At 31.7% G+C, this 18512-nt stretch overlaps 2 protein-coding genes across 3 annotated transcripts in view; both read right to left on the bottom strand.

Annotated features, from left to right (window-relative positions):
• LOC113377009 (N-acetyllactosaminide beta-1,3-N-acetylglucosaminyltransferase 2-like) overlaps positions 1-18512 on the bottom strand; it is a 33213-nt gene that overhangs the window by 4883 nt on the left and 9818 nt on the right. The gene's annotated exons all lie outside the window — the stretch shown is intronic.
• Positions 3635-16944, bottom strand: LOC113378264. The gene is made up of 2 exons (XM_026618793.1): positions 16891-16944; positions 3635-6753 (listed from the first exon to the last, which is right to left on the bottom strand). Exon 2 carries the CDS (start codon positions 6632-6634, stop codon positions 3635-3637), a length of 3000 nt encoding a protein of 999 aa, XP_026474578.1. The 5' UTR covers positions 6635-6753; positions 16891-16944.

The raw sequence follows: 18512 nt of genomic DNA, 5'->3' as shown, positions 1-18512 counted from the left end.
TAGATAAAATATCAATTTGTACCAGGCGTTTTTTCAATTATTCCCAAAAGCAAAAGAGGTATAATATAATTAACAAATAACCTCTTAGTACTATTTTTAATAAAATTTTCATCCAACATATAACATATCGTTACAAAATAAATATAATTTAAAGTCTAAACCAAAGAATAATAATATCACTAACAATAAATAAAAAGAAAATACTGAAATTGTCTCGAGTAATACTGTAAGGACACTGCATTGAAATAATCTGTATCAGTCTTAAATATATCTATACAAAGAATAAAATCATGGTAAATATTAATCTCAAAGCATGAAAAAATTATATATATATTATATATATATATATATATATATATATTAACAAAGTCTAATAATCGGGCAAACATCAATAAAAACATGAATTTCTTTCAAAAATTTATTTTAAATCCATACGTTTTCGGCTATAATCCTAGCCTTCATTCAGTGGAAAAATTAGTTGATCTTAGTGTTAAATTGGAAATTTTAATAATCCATGGTATTAGGATATGGTAATGCACTACACTATATATTATAAACATTAACTTGAAATTACACAATATTTTCACAAAATACTGATTTGAAAAAATCACAAATGGATAGTGTGTTATTCGTAGACTGGTTGAAGATGTAAATGTAAGATCAACTAATTTTTCCACTGAATGAAGGCTAGGATTATAGCCGAAACGTATTGATTTAAAATAAATTTTTGAAAGAAATTCATGTTTTTTATTGATGTTATGCCCGATTATTAGACTTTGTTAATACATATGTCAACATCAAATTCAGAATCATACAATATATATATATATATATATATATATATATATAACAATTCTGAATTTGATGTTGACATATGTATTAACAGAGTCTAGTAATCGGGCATAACATTAATAAAAAACAGTTTTTTTATATATATATATATATATATATATATATATATATATATATATGTATATTATAAATAGTTGATTTTGAAGTTAAATTATATGATTAAATTTTTTAAAAACCAAGTAAAAAAGCAATTCTATGTCATCTTCAATGGGTATAAAATTTTCTATGTTGTAAATACAGATCTGTATTCTTCAAAAATGATTTTAAAATTTATTACTGGCAGTGTTGTGTTTTACATTTGTTAAAATACAAATTACATTTTGCAAACTAACGTTTTTTGACTATTATTCATAATATTCATATCCGCTGATGATGAAATAGAATTGTATGTTAAAGCATTTACAATCCTCCTTTTTTACTTCATGTTATCTCTTTCAAGAATTTATATATATATATATATATATATATATATATATATATATATTAAATTGTATTAGGTCTTTTATACAAAAAGCAATGTAAGTGAAAGCATGTTAATAGTCACAATATGTCGAAATTAAAGAAAAAGTAATTTAATATTGTTCTGCAGATGTACCAAATACATGAACATTAAGACATATTTAACCTAGGCAGATCTCGCATCAGTCAATTAAACTTCAACTATTTTATAGTAAAAAAAACACTGAAGTCAATTTTAAAATATTGCCACTCGATATATAAAAGTCATAAGTCAGCATTAAAAAAAAAATAATAATTAGAATGCTTTAATTGTGTTTAAGTAAAAATGCCCATCCAGTACAAAAACGATTATACAAGTTATAAATATAAAAGAGATATGGCAATATATAATGTAGTTGATATATTGTAAAATGTATTCTAATGTTAATGTTATGCAATGCTTTTTATATCAATAAAATATGTAATAAAGCTCATTATTTTGAAGTTTAAACCAATATTCATAAATATAAACTAACTAGTTTAAGGAATAGTACAATAAATAATAAATCTCCATTGACATTAAAAAGTTATCTGAGGCAAGTATCTATAACAGCAATGTAATAATATGCTTTTTATCTTAATTTTTATTAATCTGATTCTAACCTACTAAATTTGTCATGTGTTGCTATAAATGCAGTATTATTTGTATTTGTCATGAGGGATATATATGAAAATTGAATTCATCCCTGCCGGAGAAAATAAAGCTGAATCTTTAATGACTTCAGTCGAATATTACAACTAATTTAAAAATGGATAAGTAAAAATTTTTGGAAAAATTTTTATTCGGAATTGTGAATTCAGTATTCAGAACACCTATCATGATTAGTATCTTAATTTTAAGAATAGTTAGTCTAGACTGAAAACCGAATGAGCAAAGGCAAAGATCTCATAAAAAGTAAATCTTATCTTCTAAATGTGCATTATTTTATGTACAATACCATTAGAATGCTAAAATATTTATATATGTGTAATCATTTCTTATAAATATATATGTACAAATGAGAATTACAAAGTCCACCATTAAAAGCATTAGTACTTTACAATAGCACAAAAAAGATATTACTAAATGAAACTAATTAGGCTAATATTTAGACATGTATTGTACTAGTAATGAAAGATTAAAATGCATGTTCCATAGATTAGTTACTTAAATGTGGCAAAGTTATTTGAACTGTACACTATTAACACTATTTATAGCAATTTTAATTACGCATGAGAAAATACCATACCTCTAAGATTTTATGTAAATATTCTAGCGTACATATTATACATATTATATATATATATATATATATATATATATATATATATATGTATGTATATATATATATATGAATATGGCTTTTCAGATGGTGGAAGATATATATTAAAACGCTTTCAGGCATCCATACAATAATGAAAAAAATGTGAAGAAAAATGACTATCAAAACTCCAGATTTATATATTTTTTCAGTTTTATAACTAAGTTTCATCTTTTAAGTATTTCTGTTTGAAATATTTGTAAGCACCAAGGATGAGTCAAGTCCAGACTCGAAACGTTTGGAATTTTAATGAAGTCATTCTTCTTCACCAATTTGTATTATTATTGGTTCGATGTCTAAAAACATTTTATCATATTGTTTATAACAATATACACTAGAATATATAATGTGTTATGTTTGAAATAATTAACAATGTTTTAGTAACACGAACATGTAGAGTCTTGTATGTAAGTTTTAAAATGCTTTTTTGCAGATGGTGTACAAATAAATATAAAAAAATATCAGGTGCATCACATGTGAAATGAGTTTATGAGCATATGTGAATCAATGTAATGTAAATTATGATTGTTGCTCCAATATACGACTCTATTGATATATTGATCACAATTTTAATATTGACAACTAGTGCATGAATTTGGATACAAGTATGTAGCTGCGCATAAAATACTATATAAGGATAATTGTTAATACCTAACTTTATGTACAAATTAAGTCGCACTGGCAATCCAATTATGTAAGGATAATAAGGCTTTCGAAACGTCGGCACTACGTATTATAGCGTTTCTCTTTGCCTTTGCTGGCCCTCTGGACCGAAATGGGAGGGACCGCGTCTAAAGCGCGGAATCTGACGAAGCCGTGCTCGGCCACGAGCATGCTTTCGTTGATTTCGGCATCTTGCTCTGCCTTCTGATCAGACATGCGGGAATGTTGTCTACGGTCGAACTGCGGCCGTTCGGGGTAACCGGGATCTATTTTATATTCCTCATCGTACATGTGATGATCAGGAACAGCGTGATGTTTTTTTATCGCGTGGAGGATCGTTCACGTTCCGCTCTAGAAGAGCTCAGTGTCTGCACCCCCGATGATCTGCTACCGCCGCTGGACCGAATGCCGCTGGTGTGCACACCACCGATATTGCTCATTGTGCCGCTTTTTCGTACCCCCCTTCGATCAAACGAACTGTGACGTCCAGAACCGTATACATTGTGCGCTGATTGCTCATAATCACGTTCAGAATGCTGAACGCCACAACCATTCTTCACGTTTTTCATATTCTTCGAAGCTCGAAATTCAGTACGCGAGGCAGGTTTATCGAAATGCGGTCTTTCAAAATTTTTGAAATCCAGATTCTGGACTGAGTGGTTGTAATGGCCGTGTTCCTTCATATCTACTGGTTCAGAGTAACAATTGCTTGGAATGGGCGTTGTATTTCGCGGTGTACCGCGAAATTCAAAGTCTGGATTCTCATAATGATCTGGTACAGCACTGCTGTTGTTCAAATAATCTTTAGGCACTGATGTAAATTCATTTTGCACTAATAGATTACCATTGTGCGCTGAAGAACAAGCACTATCAGTTTCTATTGAACGGCCTGTATCAGGGCCAACACTCATTTGGTAATCAATCGGTCTTGATTGAGGAGCAGTTGGCACTTCAGTCCCTAATGAATTTAAAGCAAAGCTGTCATCATATATCGGCTTACCGGTTCGTAAAGTATATGTATGTAGATTAGTATTGGCATTGCATATGGCTGGGTAGTCAGTTTCAAAATGTTCTTGGCTAGAGCTAGAAGTACACGGAAATAGAGCAAAACCGGAAACATTATGTGGTTCCATTCCTTTCTCTCTTTGTAATGACTTTGATGAGCCAGTTCTTAGTCCGGCAACCCAAGACATAAGTGTAATAACAGCCACTTCTATCAGTCTCAAAGAAAACTGATAACCCCATTGCAACCAATCAAATTCAGATAACGCTAATCGTGGAGATGTAGTCATATCCACAACACCATATACTTGTAAAGCTGCTAGTAATATAAACAGCAAAGCCGTAGCAATACTAATATGAATTGCATATGATAGATTTTGATAGCCATGTATATAATTTTGAGATTTATTTCGCAAAATACGTTTAAGTATACGATAAATGTAAAGATACAACAACCCCAAACTCAAGCATACAAATATGTATATAATCTGGCATATTAAACCAAGAATCCGAGGTTCCTGGTTATTTCCATGTCCGTGACTATGACTTTCAACATAATGTAATGTAATGCATAGACCAACATGTACACTACTTCCAATAATAACAGTTAGCGGTCGAACCAAAGCAGAATACCGATTGTTCTTCAAGTTAATAGTACGTCTAAGAAGAAACAATATCAGTATTGCAAATGATACTGTTAAGAATGCTGCTGGTAAATTTAGTAATATTTCTGATATAAATATATGAAAACTTGAGTGGATATTGTATGGATCATAACACAAATAAAATATTCTTGCCAAACAAATTAATATCAATGTCAAATGCAAACATACAAAATATGATTGACTAAACAGATGTGTCAATTTGTCATAGCATATTATTTTGAATATAGAGTAAACTGCGAGTATTGTGAACAAAATTGCAACAAGATATATATGCAAGTTCCAAGCTACTGTCCAGGTTGTGTAGGGTGGACTATAGGGTCCTCTTTCTGACGGTCGTGATGTAGAGGAATATAAATTTCGATCATTGTTCACATTTGCAAGTTGTATTATTTCAGTAGAATATTCCATAGGAAAAACTTGATCTGTTGTATCTTGGTTTTTGATATTATTTGCGTCATCAAGCTGCGATTTAGAATCATCAACGTCAGATGGTAATAATTCCGCTTCTACTAATTTTCTTTCAGATTCTTTTGGTATATTCCATGATTCGTGAATTTTATCTTCTGGTGGTGCGGGAGATGATAGTGGAGGTAATATGATGCTCGGTCCAGCAGTTACTGTTCTGAGTAAAACAGCTGGTATTTCTTCCTTGCGGCCATTTGATCCAGACAGAATGCGCGAAATACTAGGGTAATGTAAGAAACTTCCATTCGGCATGAAATCGGTCAAATTACCATTTGGATCCACTCGACCTACATCAGGACCATTTACCGGAAGTTGATTGTGCGATGTGTCTATTTGTGTCGCGCGGTTGTAGGGCGTATTTAGAGTCTTTTTTCTGCCTTCCGTCGATGGCTCTTGTGGCGGCATAGCATCGGGTGCCAGCACTCCTGATGCTAAGTTTGGAGGCCTGACAGGAATTCTTTCATGATTAGGCATAAGACTCGGTGGCGGCAACGGACGACGACTAGCGTAACTAGTAGAAACGCCCCCATTGCTACCGAGAATGCCTTCCGAATTTGAATTACGCAATGTGGGTTTGTCAGCAAACTGAAAATAATCCGGCGGCAATGGAGGCGTATTATACGATCGAGATGGTGGAGCATAGGACGGAACATCGCGTGAATACATCCACTGTGTTGGTGGCACAGCCAATTTTCGAGAAGGGCCGTCCATGTTTCCTAGAGGATTGTGTTTTTGATGGCCCGTACCTCTATCACCATTATGATGACGATTAGGATTTGGATACGAAGAGCTACCGTGACTTTTTAATATATCAGCATTTGGTGCGGACGTAGGTAGCGCATGATCCTTTTCAAGATCCAATTCGAAACCAGCTGGGCCATTCGGTGGTTCATGAGGTCGTTCCAGGTCATGATCTCGCTCACGATAACGAAACGTGGTAAGCAGAGGTGTCGTAACAGTCGTAACGCCGGAACCAGTAGCTGACATGCCATCTGGTATGCTTCGCTTGGTCGTAGTGGAACCATAAGCCACTTTATGCAGCACTGCAGCGATGCTTTGTTCGAGACCAATTTTGTCCACGTAAATGCTGGACCCGGCATTCGTCTCAAACGAGGAAAAACTGGCAGGGGTGACCCAGGCGGACAGCACAAATGTGATGCAGCAGCATCTCAGAATGTCAAAGTCCATATTTAAACTTTTATATTCCTTATTTTTTCAACATGTGATCTCAACTTCAGCACATCGATCGCTGAAGAAGCCACTTAATGAAGAAGGACCCGCCTCCGCATTTTGCTTTCATCAATTATCTGCAAAATAAAATTGACTTAGTAATCACATTCCATATCTTTTTAAAATGCTTGTACAATATAGCATATAGCATATTGTATAATATAAAAAGCATTCAAACTATGTTCTATATTTTCAAAATCAAAGGGCGTGTACCTTCAAGCGGAGCCATATTTAAGAAATTATTTATCATTGTTTACAAGAATTCAACATTACTGGTATAGAAATAATAGCATATATCAAACATACTAATGCTTAAATTAAAGTTTCCCAAGAACAAAATAATAATATAATTAAAAAAAAAATCCGTGGATAACTTTTATTTATGACGACTCCTTATGAAGAAACTCAAATTCCAAATGCAATACTTGCATTCATTTATTATTCATATGTCGACTAGTAGAAAAAATGATAATGTCAGGTATGCTGCAAGATTAATGGTTTCATTAAAATGATTCGGTTTAAAAATCTAGCGAGGCAACAGGTATTGACAAAATAACGCAGAGTTTATCATTTACATCATTTACAAAGAGTGAATGGTCGGTCGTCAGTTGTCGGTCCACGACGGCTCAATGCTGTTCTGCCGAACGACCTTAAAGCGGCGCACATCATCAGGTCATATCAACTCGCATAACCTTTCACCAAATGACGTCACGCTATTATCAGCTAACGAAGTTGATATTAAAAGTTTACGATTAAAACAATCAACCATTGAATTTCGAAATCAAGAAATCCATACTTAAATAAATACTACACACGAAGCATAAATCTGTGCGGATGAAAGACATGGACTATAAGAAAGGCGGATAATGTCTTGACTACTTGGAAGAGTTTTTAAATATAATGCTGCAGAAATGGATGAATAAAATATACAGATATGGTAATAAATAAAAAAAAATAGTACGAGTGATAACAGAAGACAAACACCACTTCGCACGATAGTGGTAAAAAAAGAAGAGTAAGACAACTTAGACCTGCCTTTTGGACAGACCGAAAATTTAAGCTCCAAATAAATGATTTTAATGTTTCAAGTGAATATTTTCTATTTTGTTCAGAAAGTTTAAATGTTTGCCTTTTATCCAACTTATTTTCAGTACCAACACGCAAAAGATTTTATAATCTTCTATATATATAAAAATAAGTTGGGTTTTCTTTCCTGACGAAATAACTCCAGAATGCACGAACCGATTTCGACAATTTTGCATTCTTTGGAAAGGTCTCGGGCTCCGCAAGGTTTATAGCTAAGGAAAGTAGTGGTGCATGGCATCGTGCCCTAATGCAAATTGCTGGAACTTCACGCACCGTAATTAAAAATTCGAGTAATGACATTAGTGAGAATTATCAGAATTATGCTTGGTTAAGTCAACAAGCAATTCTTGCCGCAAACAATAATGATGTACACGCACTGAATTTCACCATTCAATCAAAAATTGCTGGCGATTTGGTGACATACCAATGATTCCGACTCGTCTTCCGTTTGACTTCAAACGATTGCAATTTCCAGTTCGCCAATAACAAGTCGCGTTCGCAATAACAAGTCGCAAGGACAATCGCTTAGTGTTTGCGGGATAAATTTCAAATAGATTATTTAGAAAATCATTGTTTTTCACATGGGCAGTTATACGTTGCCTGTTCACGAGTTGGAAAACCATCCGCTTTGTTTGTGTTAACGTCAGACAAAAAAACAAAAAATGTGGTTTACCAAAGAGCACTACAATGAAACGGATAATTTGCGGATTCACTTTCATTTACTTAGAGAAATTCAACTAAAAAACACTTCATTTTTGTAATCGAAATAAATTCATTACTGTTGTATAATAAAATCGAATTTTTCCTTTTCAAATATAAAACAAACAAAAAATTTCTTCATCTTTCTCACGAAACCATCTGGTGGCGAAACGGAGTTCGTCGGGTTCGCTTATAAAATTGTCGATAAACCATTTTTACTATAAGACTAAAATTCTTGATCTTTCATGACAATTGACATTGTATACAATTTTCGGTGTTGCGTAGCTAACTTTTCAAGTAAATAATTCATTTGTATAATTTTTCAAAATTTTCGAAATTAGCAATGAAGTTCAAAAATTATCAACAATTTCAAAACTAATTTCAAATAAATAAATCAATTTCAAAACCTAAAAAAAATGAGATATTCGACAATTTAAAAAAAATGACTTTTTTGAAAAATATTTATATTTTATTTTGATTTTATTTTGAAATTTGGTAAAGTGCTGCATGGCTGTTTTAAAAACGAAATATCGAAGCGCGCAAACGCCGCGTCGCAGTCTCACGGATAAACATTGGACCTACAGAAATGTAAACAAAATTTAACCAGTTCTTTGTTTTATCAATACGAGTAAAATGTTTTTTAAATTATTAAAATCAGACGCTCCTTTCTCTCAAAAACTGAATTACAATTTTTGACACTTTTCGCCCCGAATCTTCGAAACGGCTGGACCTACCTTCGCCAAAAACAAATCAGTACATATCCTTATCAATAGGAATCGAATGTTTTTTGAATCATTCAAATCGGTTGAACCGTGTTCCCGAAGTCGTAGATGAAAATTTGTATCCAAACACACACGCACGCACACATAGATCCATTTTCTCTTTGTAAAAATGTTCAGACACCTTTGAAATGTTAAAAAGATATGCAAAAACTTTAATTTTCTATTTTTTTGCAATTACTAAAACTTACCCTACGTGGAGTTATGATTTAAAAATATATAGAAGATAAAGTCGATATCATATGCAAATATTAAGTACACCTAAGTCTGTTTTTATACGGTCTTTTTGTACACGGTTTTGATATAACACGGTTTGAAAATTGAATATTTTTAATTTTTTTACACGATTTTATTCCATTTAGCACGATTTGAAATTTTATGTACTTATTTTTTTTTGTCAAATTTAATTTTTGCGATGTATGTTCATATCACAAAAAAGTACTTATGAAAGAAAAAAGTCTGAAACCATCGATAGTATCGATAGTTTGCGAACACTAGCTTAAAGATTTAAGTAAATTCCCCTTTAGCGCGTACAAACAATTTTTACTGGTCAAAGCAAATGTGAATAGCACTAATTTAGGGGAATTATTATTAAAATAAACATGAATTCTTGTTCTTGAAAATTCTTGTTTTTCACTAATTTTAATAGGTTTTAGAGAGTAGGACAAATCACCCATTTTTGTATAAGATCAATGTCTTTTTTTACACGGCTTCTTCTGGAACCAATCTCCGTTTAAAAACAGACTTAGGTGTATTTTCTAACCAAAACATTGGGAAGACTAAAATTTTTTTCTCTTCATGAAAACACAAAAAATCATTTGTTCTTTTTACATTCTTCTCATGAAGCAAATGATGAACACGCGTCTGGCGATTTCACCAACTAGTAACATATTGAGTATTAATTTATAGAAATATATTGAGACTATAATTGATTCCTAAAAAATAAAAAATAAAAAAACAAAAACGACCATATTTTTTGAACAAGTATAAAAGTTCTTTTAATAATTACCAATTTCGAATGTTTATTCTTCGTGCATGTATGGACCAAAAAGAATTAATTAGACCTCGATCGAAGTATTCATTTTGCAGCGCGCCCCCCGCGGCTTCCAACCGGCCCATAAAATATTCTTATTAATAATAAAATAGTCACTAAATATGACACATTTATTATATAAAGGCAATGCGGTGTGCACAATGATGGGAATCGTAGCCGAGACTTGTATTGCGCTTTGCTTTTGCTTTAGCTTTAGTAAGTAATGTGTAATTTTGTATTGGTAGTGTACCCAGTAATATGCCACTGGAGTGCAATGACACATCTGGTTTGCCATGTAAGAAGGTACCATAGTGAAGAGCAATATCAAACAATTGCTACTCACAAATGCAATTATTTAAGACATGAGACCAAAATCAACTAGTGGTGCATGGCATCGTGCCTTAAGGCAAATTGCTGGAACTTCCCGTATCAATAATTATTATTTTTTTAAAAACGAAAAACATTTTTGAAAAAAAAATTACTTCGAAAAAATTAGATTTTTGAGAAACTATAAATTGGAAAAAAATTACTTTTTTTTGAAAAAAAATTTTTTTTTTTGAAAAAATTTTTTTTCTTTATTTTGACATATTTTGGAAGATCTGAACTTTTTTTTCAAAGCAATCGTACTGCTTTCACTGCATAGAGACAAAATATAAAGCGCGTAAGCGCCGCGTCGCTGTCTAACGGATAAACATAGGTACGGAACTCATAGGAATGTAAACAAAATTCATACTTATTGTTAAAATCTCTATAAAATATCTAATAATTTGATGTGCATATGTCTAATGATCATTTTTGACCGCCAAATGGCATTTTTTTTTTACTTTTTTCGTTAGATCTCCGAAACCGCTAGGCCTGCCCTCATGAAAATTTGATCAATTCTTCATCTTGTCAATACAAGTAAAATGTTTTTTGAATTATTCAAATTGAACGCTCCGTTAACTCAAAAGCTGAAATACCATTTTTTCCACTTTTTGCCCCGTATCTCCCAAACGGCTAGACCTGTCTTTACCAAAAACTAATAAGCATATCTTCCTATCAATGGGAATCATTTTTTTTAATCATCCAAATCAGTTGAACCGTATTCCCAAAAGATATGCCAAAATGTTCAGAAACCTCTGAAACGTGAAGATATATAAAAATTTTCATTTTCGATTTTTTTGCAATTACTATACTTAACCTAGGGGATGTTAATAATAACTAGTGGTGGATATGGTATCGAGACTTAAGGCAAATTGCTAGAACTTCCCATACTGTAATTTAAAAAATTTAAAAGCTTCCGAATTTTTGAAAATTTTGAAAAAAAAAATAGTTTTTTTTAAAGAACAAGAAAAAATAGTTTTTTTTGAGTTTTTTTAGCTTCCCGTAGGGCAAGTTATAGTAATCGCAAAATAATCGAAAATGAAAATTTTTATATATCTTTACGTTTCAAAGGTTTCTGAACATTTTGGCATACCTTAGAAAAAATGGATGTATGTGTGTGTGTTCGGATACAAATTTTCGTCGACGATTTCGGGAACAAGGATGAAGCGCTTTAAAGAATTCAAAAAACATTCGATTCGTATCGATAAGGAGACGTGCTGATTAGTTTTTGGCGAAGGCAGGTCTAGCCGTTCCGAAGATATGGGGCAAAAAGTACCAAAAACGGTAACTCAGTTTTTAAGAGAACGGAGCGTCCGATTTGAATAATTCAAAAAACATTTTACTTGTATTTTCAAGATGAAGAACTGACTGAGAAGAATTTTCATGAAGGTAGGTCTAGCGGTTTCGGAGATCTAGTAAAAAAAGTAAAAAAACTGCCATCTGGCGGTCAAATATGATCATTAGACATATGTACAAGAAATTATCAGATGTTTTATAGAGATTTTAACAATAAGTATAAATTTTGTATACATTGCTATGGGTTCCATACCAATGCTTATTCGTTAGACGGCGGCGCGGCGCTTACGCGCTTTTATATTTCATCTCTATGCAGTTAAAGCAGTACGATTGCTTTTAAAAAAAGTTCAGAATTTCTGAAAATACACTTTTCTTGAAAAAGCCTTTTTTTTCAAAAAAAGTCAATTTTTGTCAAAAATTTATAGTTTCTCAAAAATCTAATTTTTCAGAGTAATTTTTTTTTTAAAATGTTAATCTTTTAAAAAAAAAAAATTTGGTACGGGAAGTTCCAGCAATTTGCTTTAAGGCACGATGCCATGCGCCCCACTAGCTGTTGAAAAGATTCCCATTCCTCCCAAATATTATCAGTTCATTAATTATTCTTCATTCAGTCAATACAAGGGCAATGTTTTTTGAATCATTCAAATTGGACGATCCGTTCTCTCAAAATATATTTCCAAGTGAAAATCGATGTCATCATTGTTTGACATCAGGCTGTCCGAGGCGAGTATCGAACCTGGAACTTCTTATACAAGTCAGAGCTGGCACTATTGTAAAAATGTGAATTAACTTAATTCCAAACTGCAGTGATATCAAATTTTCATTTCAGATTATAAATCTTAAATACGGTATCAAGTAAAAATAGCCTTTCGGGCCATTGCTTTAATATATATTCATTCACTATTAGAATTATGTCTAATATAATCTCATCAGAAAGAGAAGGGTTTTCTTCTAGAAATACTAGGTTAGGGCATTATTGAACTGCTAATCCCCGACATTCCCTTTTTGATCATATTAAATATATTTCTAATAGTGATCTGAATTAATATTATATATTCAGCAAGGCTTCGAAAGGATTTTTTCACTTGATATGACATTTGAGATATTCATCGTCGCTTGATATCAAGTTGTCCGAAGTGGGTATCGAAACCGGAAGCAGAGGTCGGTAGACAAGGCCACATAGTGAACTCAGAAATTTCTGAGAAAAAATGATACACAGGCGTACTATCCATCGGACAAAATAATTTATCATAACATGAGCAATACTTCAAAAAGGAAAAAAATCCGGGAATTAAATGACCGCAACTTTAATAATTACGTGGAAGGACGTAACGAATTCTGGTCAAAAAATGGTTCGACCGATCTTTAGCGTCAGACTCATATTTTTCATATCTTTTTTTAAACGTAGAGTAAAGTTGTTTTTCTATTCACAAACACACATAAGTACTAATTTCAAACAAATCAAAATTTCTAAATGCATCGGAAAAACAAAGTCAAGATTTTCTGGCGAAACATAAATTCTCCAGCGAAAAGTTTTAGATAAAATATTTATCTTCTTGCATAAACACTGATTACGTGATTAATGGGCGCCCCTGACAACACTCTTAATTTACTTGAAAAAAATCTGAAAAAGGCACTTTTTAGACATTTTGGGAGTAAGAATCATATACGATTGTAATAAAAAAATATATAATAAGTTATAGCCATGACCTTATATATAATAAGAACTGCAATCTCAACTCATTCGCCAAACACATTCTTGATGAGCATCGATTTCAGATGAAAACAAACTCGAAGTATTGTACCAAGTAACAGTATTACAATAATTGTCATTTGTATCATTTGTGCAATCTTAAATATCTGATATAAAACTATAAGATGAATGTATTAAAAGAAACACATAAAAAATGTCTATGTGATAAATTTATTTATTATAAGAAAAATAGGAAGTAGGAACATTTGAAAATTATGACTCCCAGGAATAGATTTAGCTGCTTTTTCATAATTACCGTCTTCAGTTTTACCAATCCCAAATTTACAAATGTTATTTAGCAATAGTTCCGAAACAAACAGAATCACAACATACCCGTGAAATAGGCCTACTGGAAAAACCACCTAAAAAACCTCGTAGGCGGCGTTTAAATGTATTATTTCAAAGGGTTATATCTTTAAAACGGTGGCTCTGAGAAAAAAAAGTATTGATGCATTTTTGTAGATAATTTTGCGATAAAACTGACCATTTAGCTGAAAATCGCAAAAAGTAGGCCTTTGACCTTGCGCCATTTTTAACAGCAAGTTATAGTAATCTCAAAAAAATCGAAACTGAAAATTTTTATATATCTTTATGTTTCAAATCCTTCTGAAAATTTTGGCATACCTTAGAAAAAATGGATGTATGTGTGTGTGTTCGGATACAAATTTTCGTCGACGATTTCGGGAACACGGATGAAGCGATTTGAATAATTCAAAAAACATTCGATTCGTATTGATAAGGAGACGTGCTGATTAGTTTTTGGCAAAGGCAGAACTAGCCGTTCCGGAAATATGGGGCAAAAAAAGCCAAAAACGGTAACTCAGTTTTTAAGAGATCGTCCGATTTGAATAATTCAAAAAACATTTTACTTGTGTTAACAAGATGAAGAACTAGTCAAATTTTCATGAAGGTAGGTCTAGCGGTTTCGGAGATCTAGTTAAAAAAAGTAAAAAAAAGCCATTTGGCGGTCAAAAACAATCATTAGACATATGTACATCAAAGTTTCAGATATTTTATAGAGATTTTAACAATAATTATAAATTTTGTTTACATTCCTATGGGTTCCGTACCAATGTTTATCCGTACGACGGCGACGCGGCGCTTACGCGCTTCGATTTTTTGTCTCTATGTATAGTTTCTCTATGTTAAAGCAGTACGATTGCTTTGAAAAAAGTTCAGAATTTCCAAAATATTTCAAAATAAATTTTTCTTCAAAAAGTCTTTTTTTCAAAAAAAAGTAAGTTTTTGTCAAAAATTTATAGTTTCTCAAAAATCTAATTTTTTCAGAGTAAATTTTTTTCAAAAATGTTAATCTTTAAAAAAAAAAAAAATTTGGTACGGAAAGTTCCAGCAATTTGCCTTAAGGCACGATGCCATGCGCCCCACTAGTTTTTAGCTCGCATCGGAACGATGAGAACTTTTGGAATTTCTTTTATATTTGCATATTAAACAGTTTTGCTAAGTTACAGCCTATTATGAATTATTGTAACCTTGAATAAGTAAATTGACCGGGCTATAATTACAATTTCTGTAATATTTATTAATGCAACTTCGCCGGAGAAGAGCCATTATATTATCATTCAAGCTTCAATCTCAACATACGAGGATAGGGTTAAAAGATCCTGGCCTCACAAACGGTGCCACTACGTCTATCTACTTTTGGAGTACAGCAGACTATTCCTAACTAGCTTACATGTACACTTTCAGCCTGATCTCCACATTAGTTGAAGTTTGAGAACAAACTGAACACTAAACAAGACGATCCTATACTTGTATTTGATTTTGAGCTTTACACCAAAACAAATAAGAAGAAATGGATTCAACAGTTGGACCATCTAAGCCAGTGGTTCTCAAAGTGTCAATATGGACCGCCAGGAATCCATAACAACCTTCAGGGGGTTCACCACACCTCAACGAAAAAAAATTATGAGATGTCGAAACGTAAATTCATCAACGGTAGTGGATTATATTACACCACCATAATATCTATTTACTTATATTATACTATGTACAACAAAAAGTCATGTACAATATTTATAAATAGAAATAAAAATATTGTTTTTTTTATAAGTAGAAAATATTCGATTCGTGATCGCAATATGGTTGAGCTTGTAAAGAACCCATTTGCTGACTATTGAAAGGCTGGGCAATATTAAATAAAAACGGATGTGTGTGAATGTATGTATGGATACATCAACCGATTTCAATGGTTTAAAAAACATTCGATTCTCATTGACAGAAGATGTGCTAATTAGTTTTTGACAAAGGCAAAAACAAGCAGAAAGGCAGGTTCAGCCGTTTCAAAGATACCGAGCAAAATGTGCAAAAAATAGCAGTTTTCCAGAGAACAAAGCATCCAACTTGAATGATTCAAAAAACTTTTTGCTTGTGCTGACGAAACTATTGCTTTTAGAGAAAGCTTTTTCATTTTTTTTTTAATTTCCAAAAAAAAATTTCTTTGAACATCGAAAATAGTTCGTATTTTAATTTTAATTCTGGCTAAAGTTCTAAAGCTCACTAATATACTTCAAATAAATAATAAATAATTAAATAAATAAATAAATAAATATTAACTTTGCTATTCAGTTTATATAATTCTTATAAATATTAGACAATGTCCTTCATTTTAAATTTGATGGATTGAGTTTTGTTTATTTAGCTTTCTGTAAAGATATATAAGTTACAGTATTTATAATAATCTATTTGAAAACATTTAATTTTCCTCGAATAAATTACGGTACAGGAAGTTCCAGCAATTTGCCCTAAGGCACGATGCCATGCACCACTAGTTTAAATTCAATTAATGAATGTATATAATTAACATGTATTTTTGCTTTAAATATTTTATAATAAACTTTAGTACAGTTATAAATTTATATAAAAAAATAGATCAGGTAAACAGAAGGTTCATGGCAAAGCTCAATGGGGTCCTCCACCACGACACAAAAAAGTTTAGAAACCTATGATTTAGGAGAACCAATTCCAAAAAAACAAACTCACAAGCTCCAAGCTAATGAATGTATCAGTTTCGATAAATATTATGGTGAGAAATAAAGCAAAAGAATATGAACTAAAATAAATAAATGGTGAGATTTGAATCTTTTCGCTCTGATCTCATAAATAGTCTTAAAATACAAACGAAAATAAACAATTCACGCTGCTTCAATCTGATAATCAAAAATAAAATTCAATCTAAATATCATACCTATAATTCATTAGACATGACTTTTTCTGCATCATTTTGCTGATCCATCGTGCTGTCGTCATCTGCAACAAATTAATCTATTTTTAAAATTCAATTCTTCAAAGCCTTGATACTAGGAACTACTAAACAAAATTGATATTAGGTAAAAAGGGATTAATATAGCGATAATTAGCTGATAATAAAATCAAGATTTACCAGAAACCGGACCACACAGTTTTTTATGCGAGAAAGCGTATTATGCGAGAAAGCGTATTATGCGAGAAAGCGTATTATGCGAGAAAGCGTATTATGCGAGAAAGCGTATTATGCAAGAGAGAGACAATATGTTTCGAAGTTCAACTGTAGATGTATATTATGATGACGAGGGAAGTCCAGATTTGAAAATAACGTCCAAAATATAATAATTTATTTGTAAAAAATGCTAAAAAAGATACCAAAGTCTAAGTCATAAATTTCTAAATATCGTACAATAAATTAAATAATTATAAACAAATGAATTAGAGATGGTCAACAAATTCTATCAATTAGTCTTACAATGTCTTACAAGGCAGATGTGCTAAATAATGTAAAGGTTTACGTAAGCATGAGGGTAAGGGGTAAGAGCTTTGCTTACTTTTGCTGACAAGGGGGATGGGGGGGGGGGTAAATAATTGTAATAAATCAGCTTACGTAATACTTGAACGATCCCAAACACATAATATTACTTAAATCATTTTAATAGATCCACCTTTAATCATTATTTTGTTATTATTACTATTTGATTTAATCCAATGGACAATGTAAAACAACATTCTCATAAAGGGGCCGTGCATTAATCAGGTGATAGATTTTTAAGGATTTTTGGATAAAAATTAAATACAATAACCGAAAAATGGTCATAATTTCACTAAAGCTGTAGGTCGAACCTTAAAAGCTGAAAATTTCCAAAACAATCTGAGATACATTTTGTTTTTTAATTTTTTTAGGATAGTCATGCTGTCGCCCTGTTTGTCTTGGCGTTAAGTTCTGGGACACCTTGTATATTTGTGCAAAATTCTCAAACCGTCAGGATCTCAAAATCAAACATGTAAGAAGATCATGCCGAAAATTTTCATTTAACAATTTCACAAATTTAATAATAACAAGCACACCTTCAAAAATACATTCTCATCAACAACATTTTGATCTAGTTAATTATTTAATTATAACTGTTACTTGTTGTAGAAGCTATCTTTAAAACTACCATGTTACTTTATTTGCTTGTTTTTATGACATCAAAAGTTGTTGCTTTTCTTGCTTGTTTTTATGACATCAATATTTGTTACTTTTCTTTCTTGTTTTTCTTCTTGTTGTTTTGATTGAAGATTTCAAAAACGTTGGTAAAAATGTGTAATTTAATGTTTAATGTGTAAATTAGATATTTTTTTATGATATCAAAATTTGTTGCTTTTCTTGCTTGTTTTTATGGCATTAAAATTTGTTGCTTTGATCGAAAATGTCAAAAACGTCATGATAAAAACTGTGTAAAAAGGTGTAAGTTAAAGAAGCATTTTTTGACATCAAAATTTGTTGCTTGATTAAAAATTTCAAAAACGTCGATAAAAAAAGTGTGTAAATATAATGTACAATGTATAAATTAGAGA

Source organism: Ctenocephalides felis, unplaced genomic scaffold (genome assembly GCF_003426905.1).
Source record: "Ctenocephalides felis isolate EL2017-DRISC unplaced genomic scaffold, ASM342690v1 CF-g0.4_SCAFFOLD_01886, whole genome shotgun sequence".
Lineage (NCBI taxonomy): Eukaryota > Metazoa > Arthropoda > Insecta > Siphonaptera > Pulicidae > Ctenocephalides > Ctenocephalides felis.
Note: the sequence above shows the minus strand (reverse complement) of the source record. Positions and strands in the feature narration are given on the sequence as shown.

Bases quoted from the DNA above. Each gene is read 5' to 3' on its own strand.
- LOC113378264 (XM_026618793.1), bottom strand. From the start codon at position 6,634: ATGGACTTTGACATTCTGAGATGCTGCTGCATCACATTTGTGCTGTCC.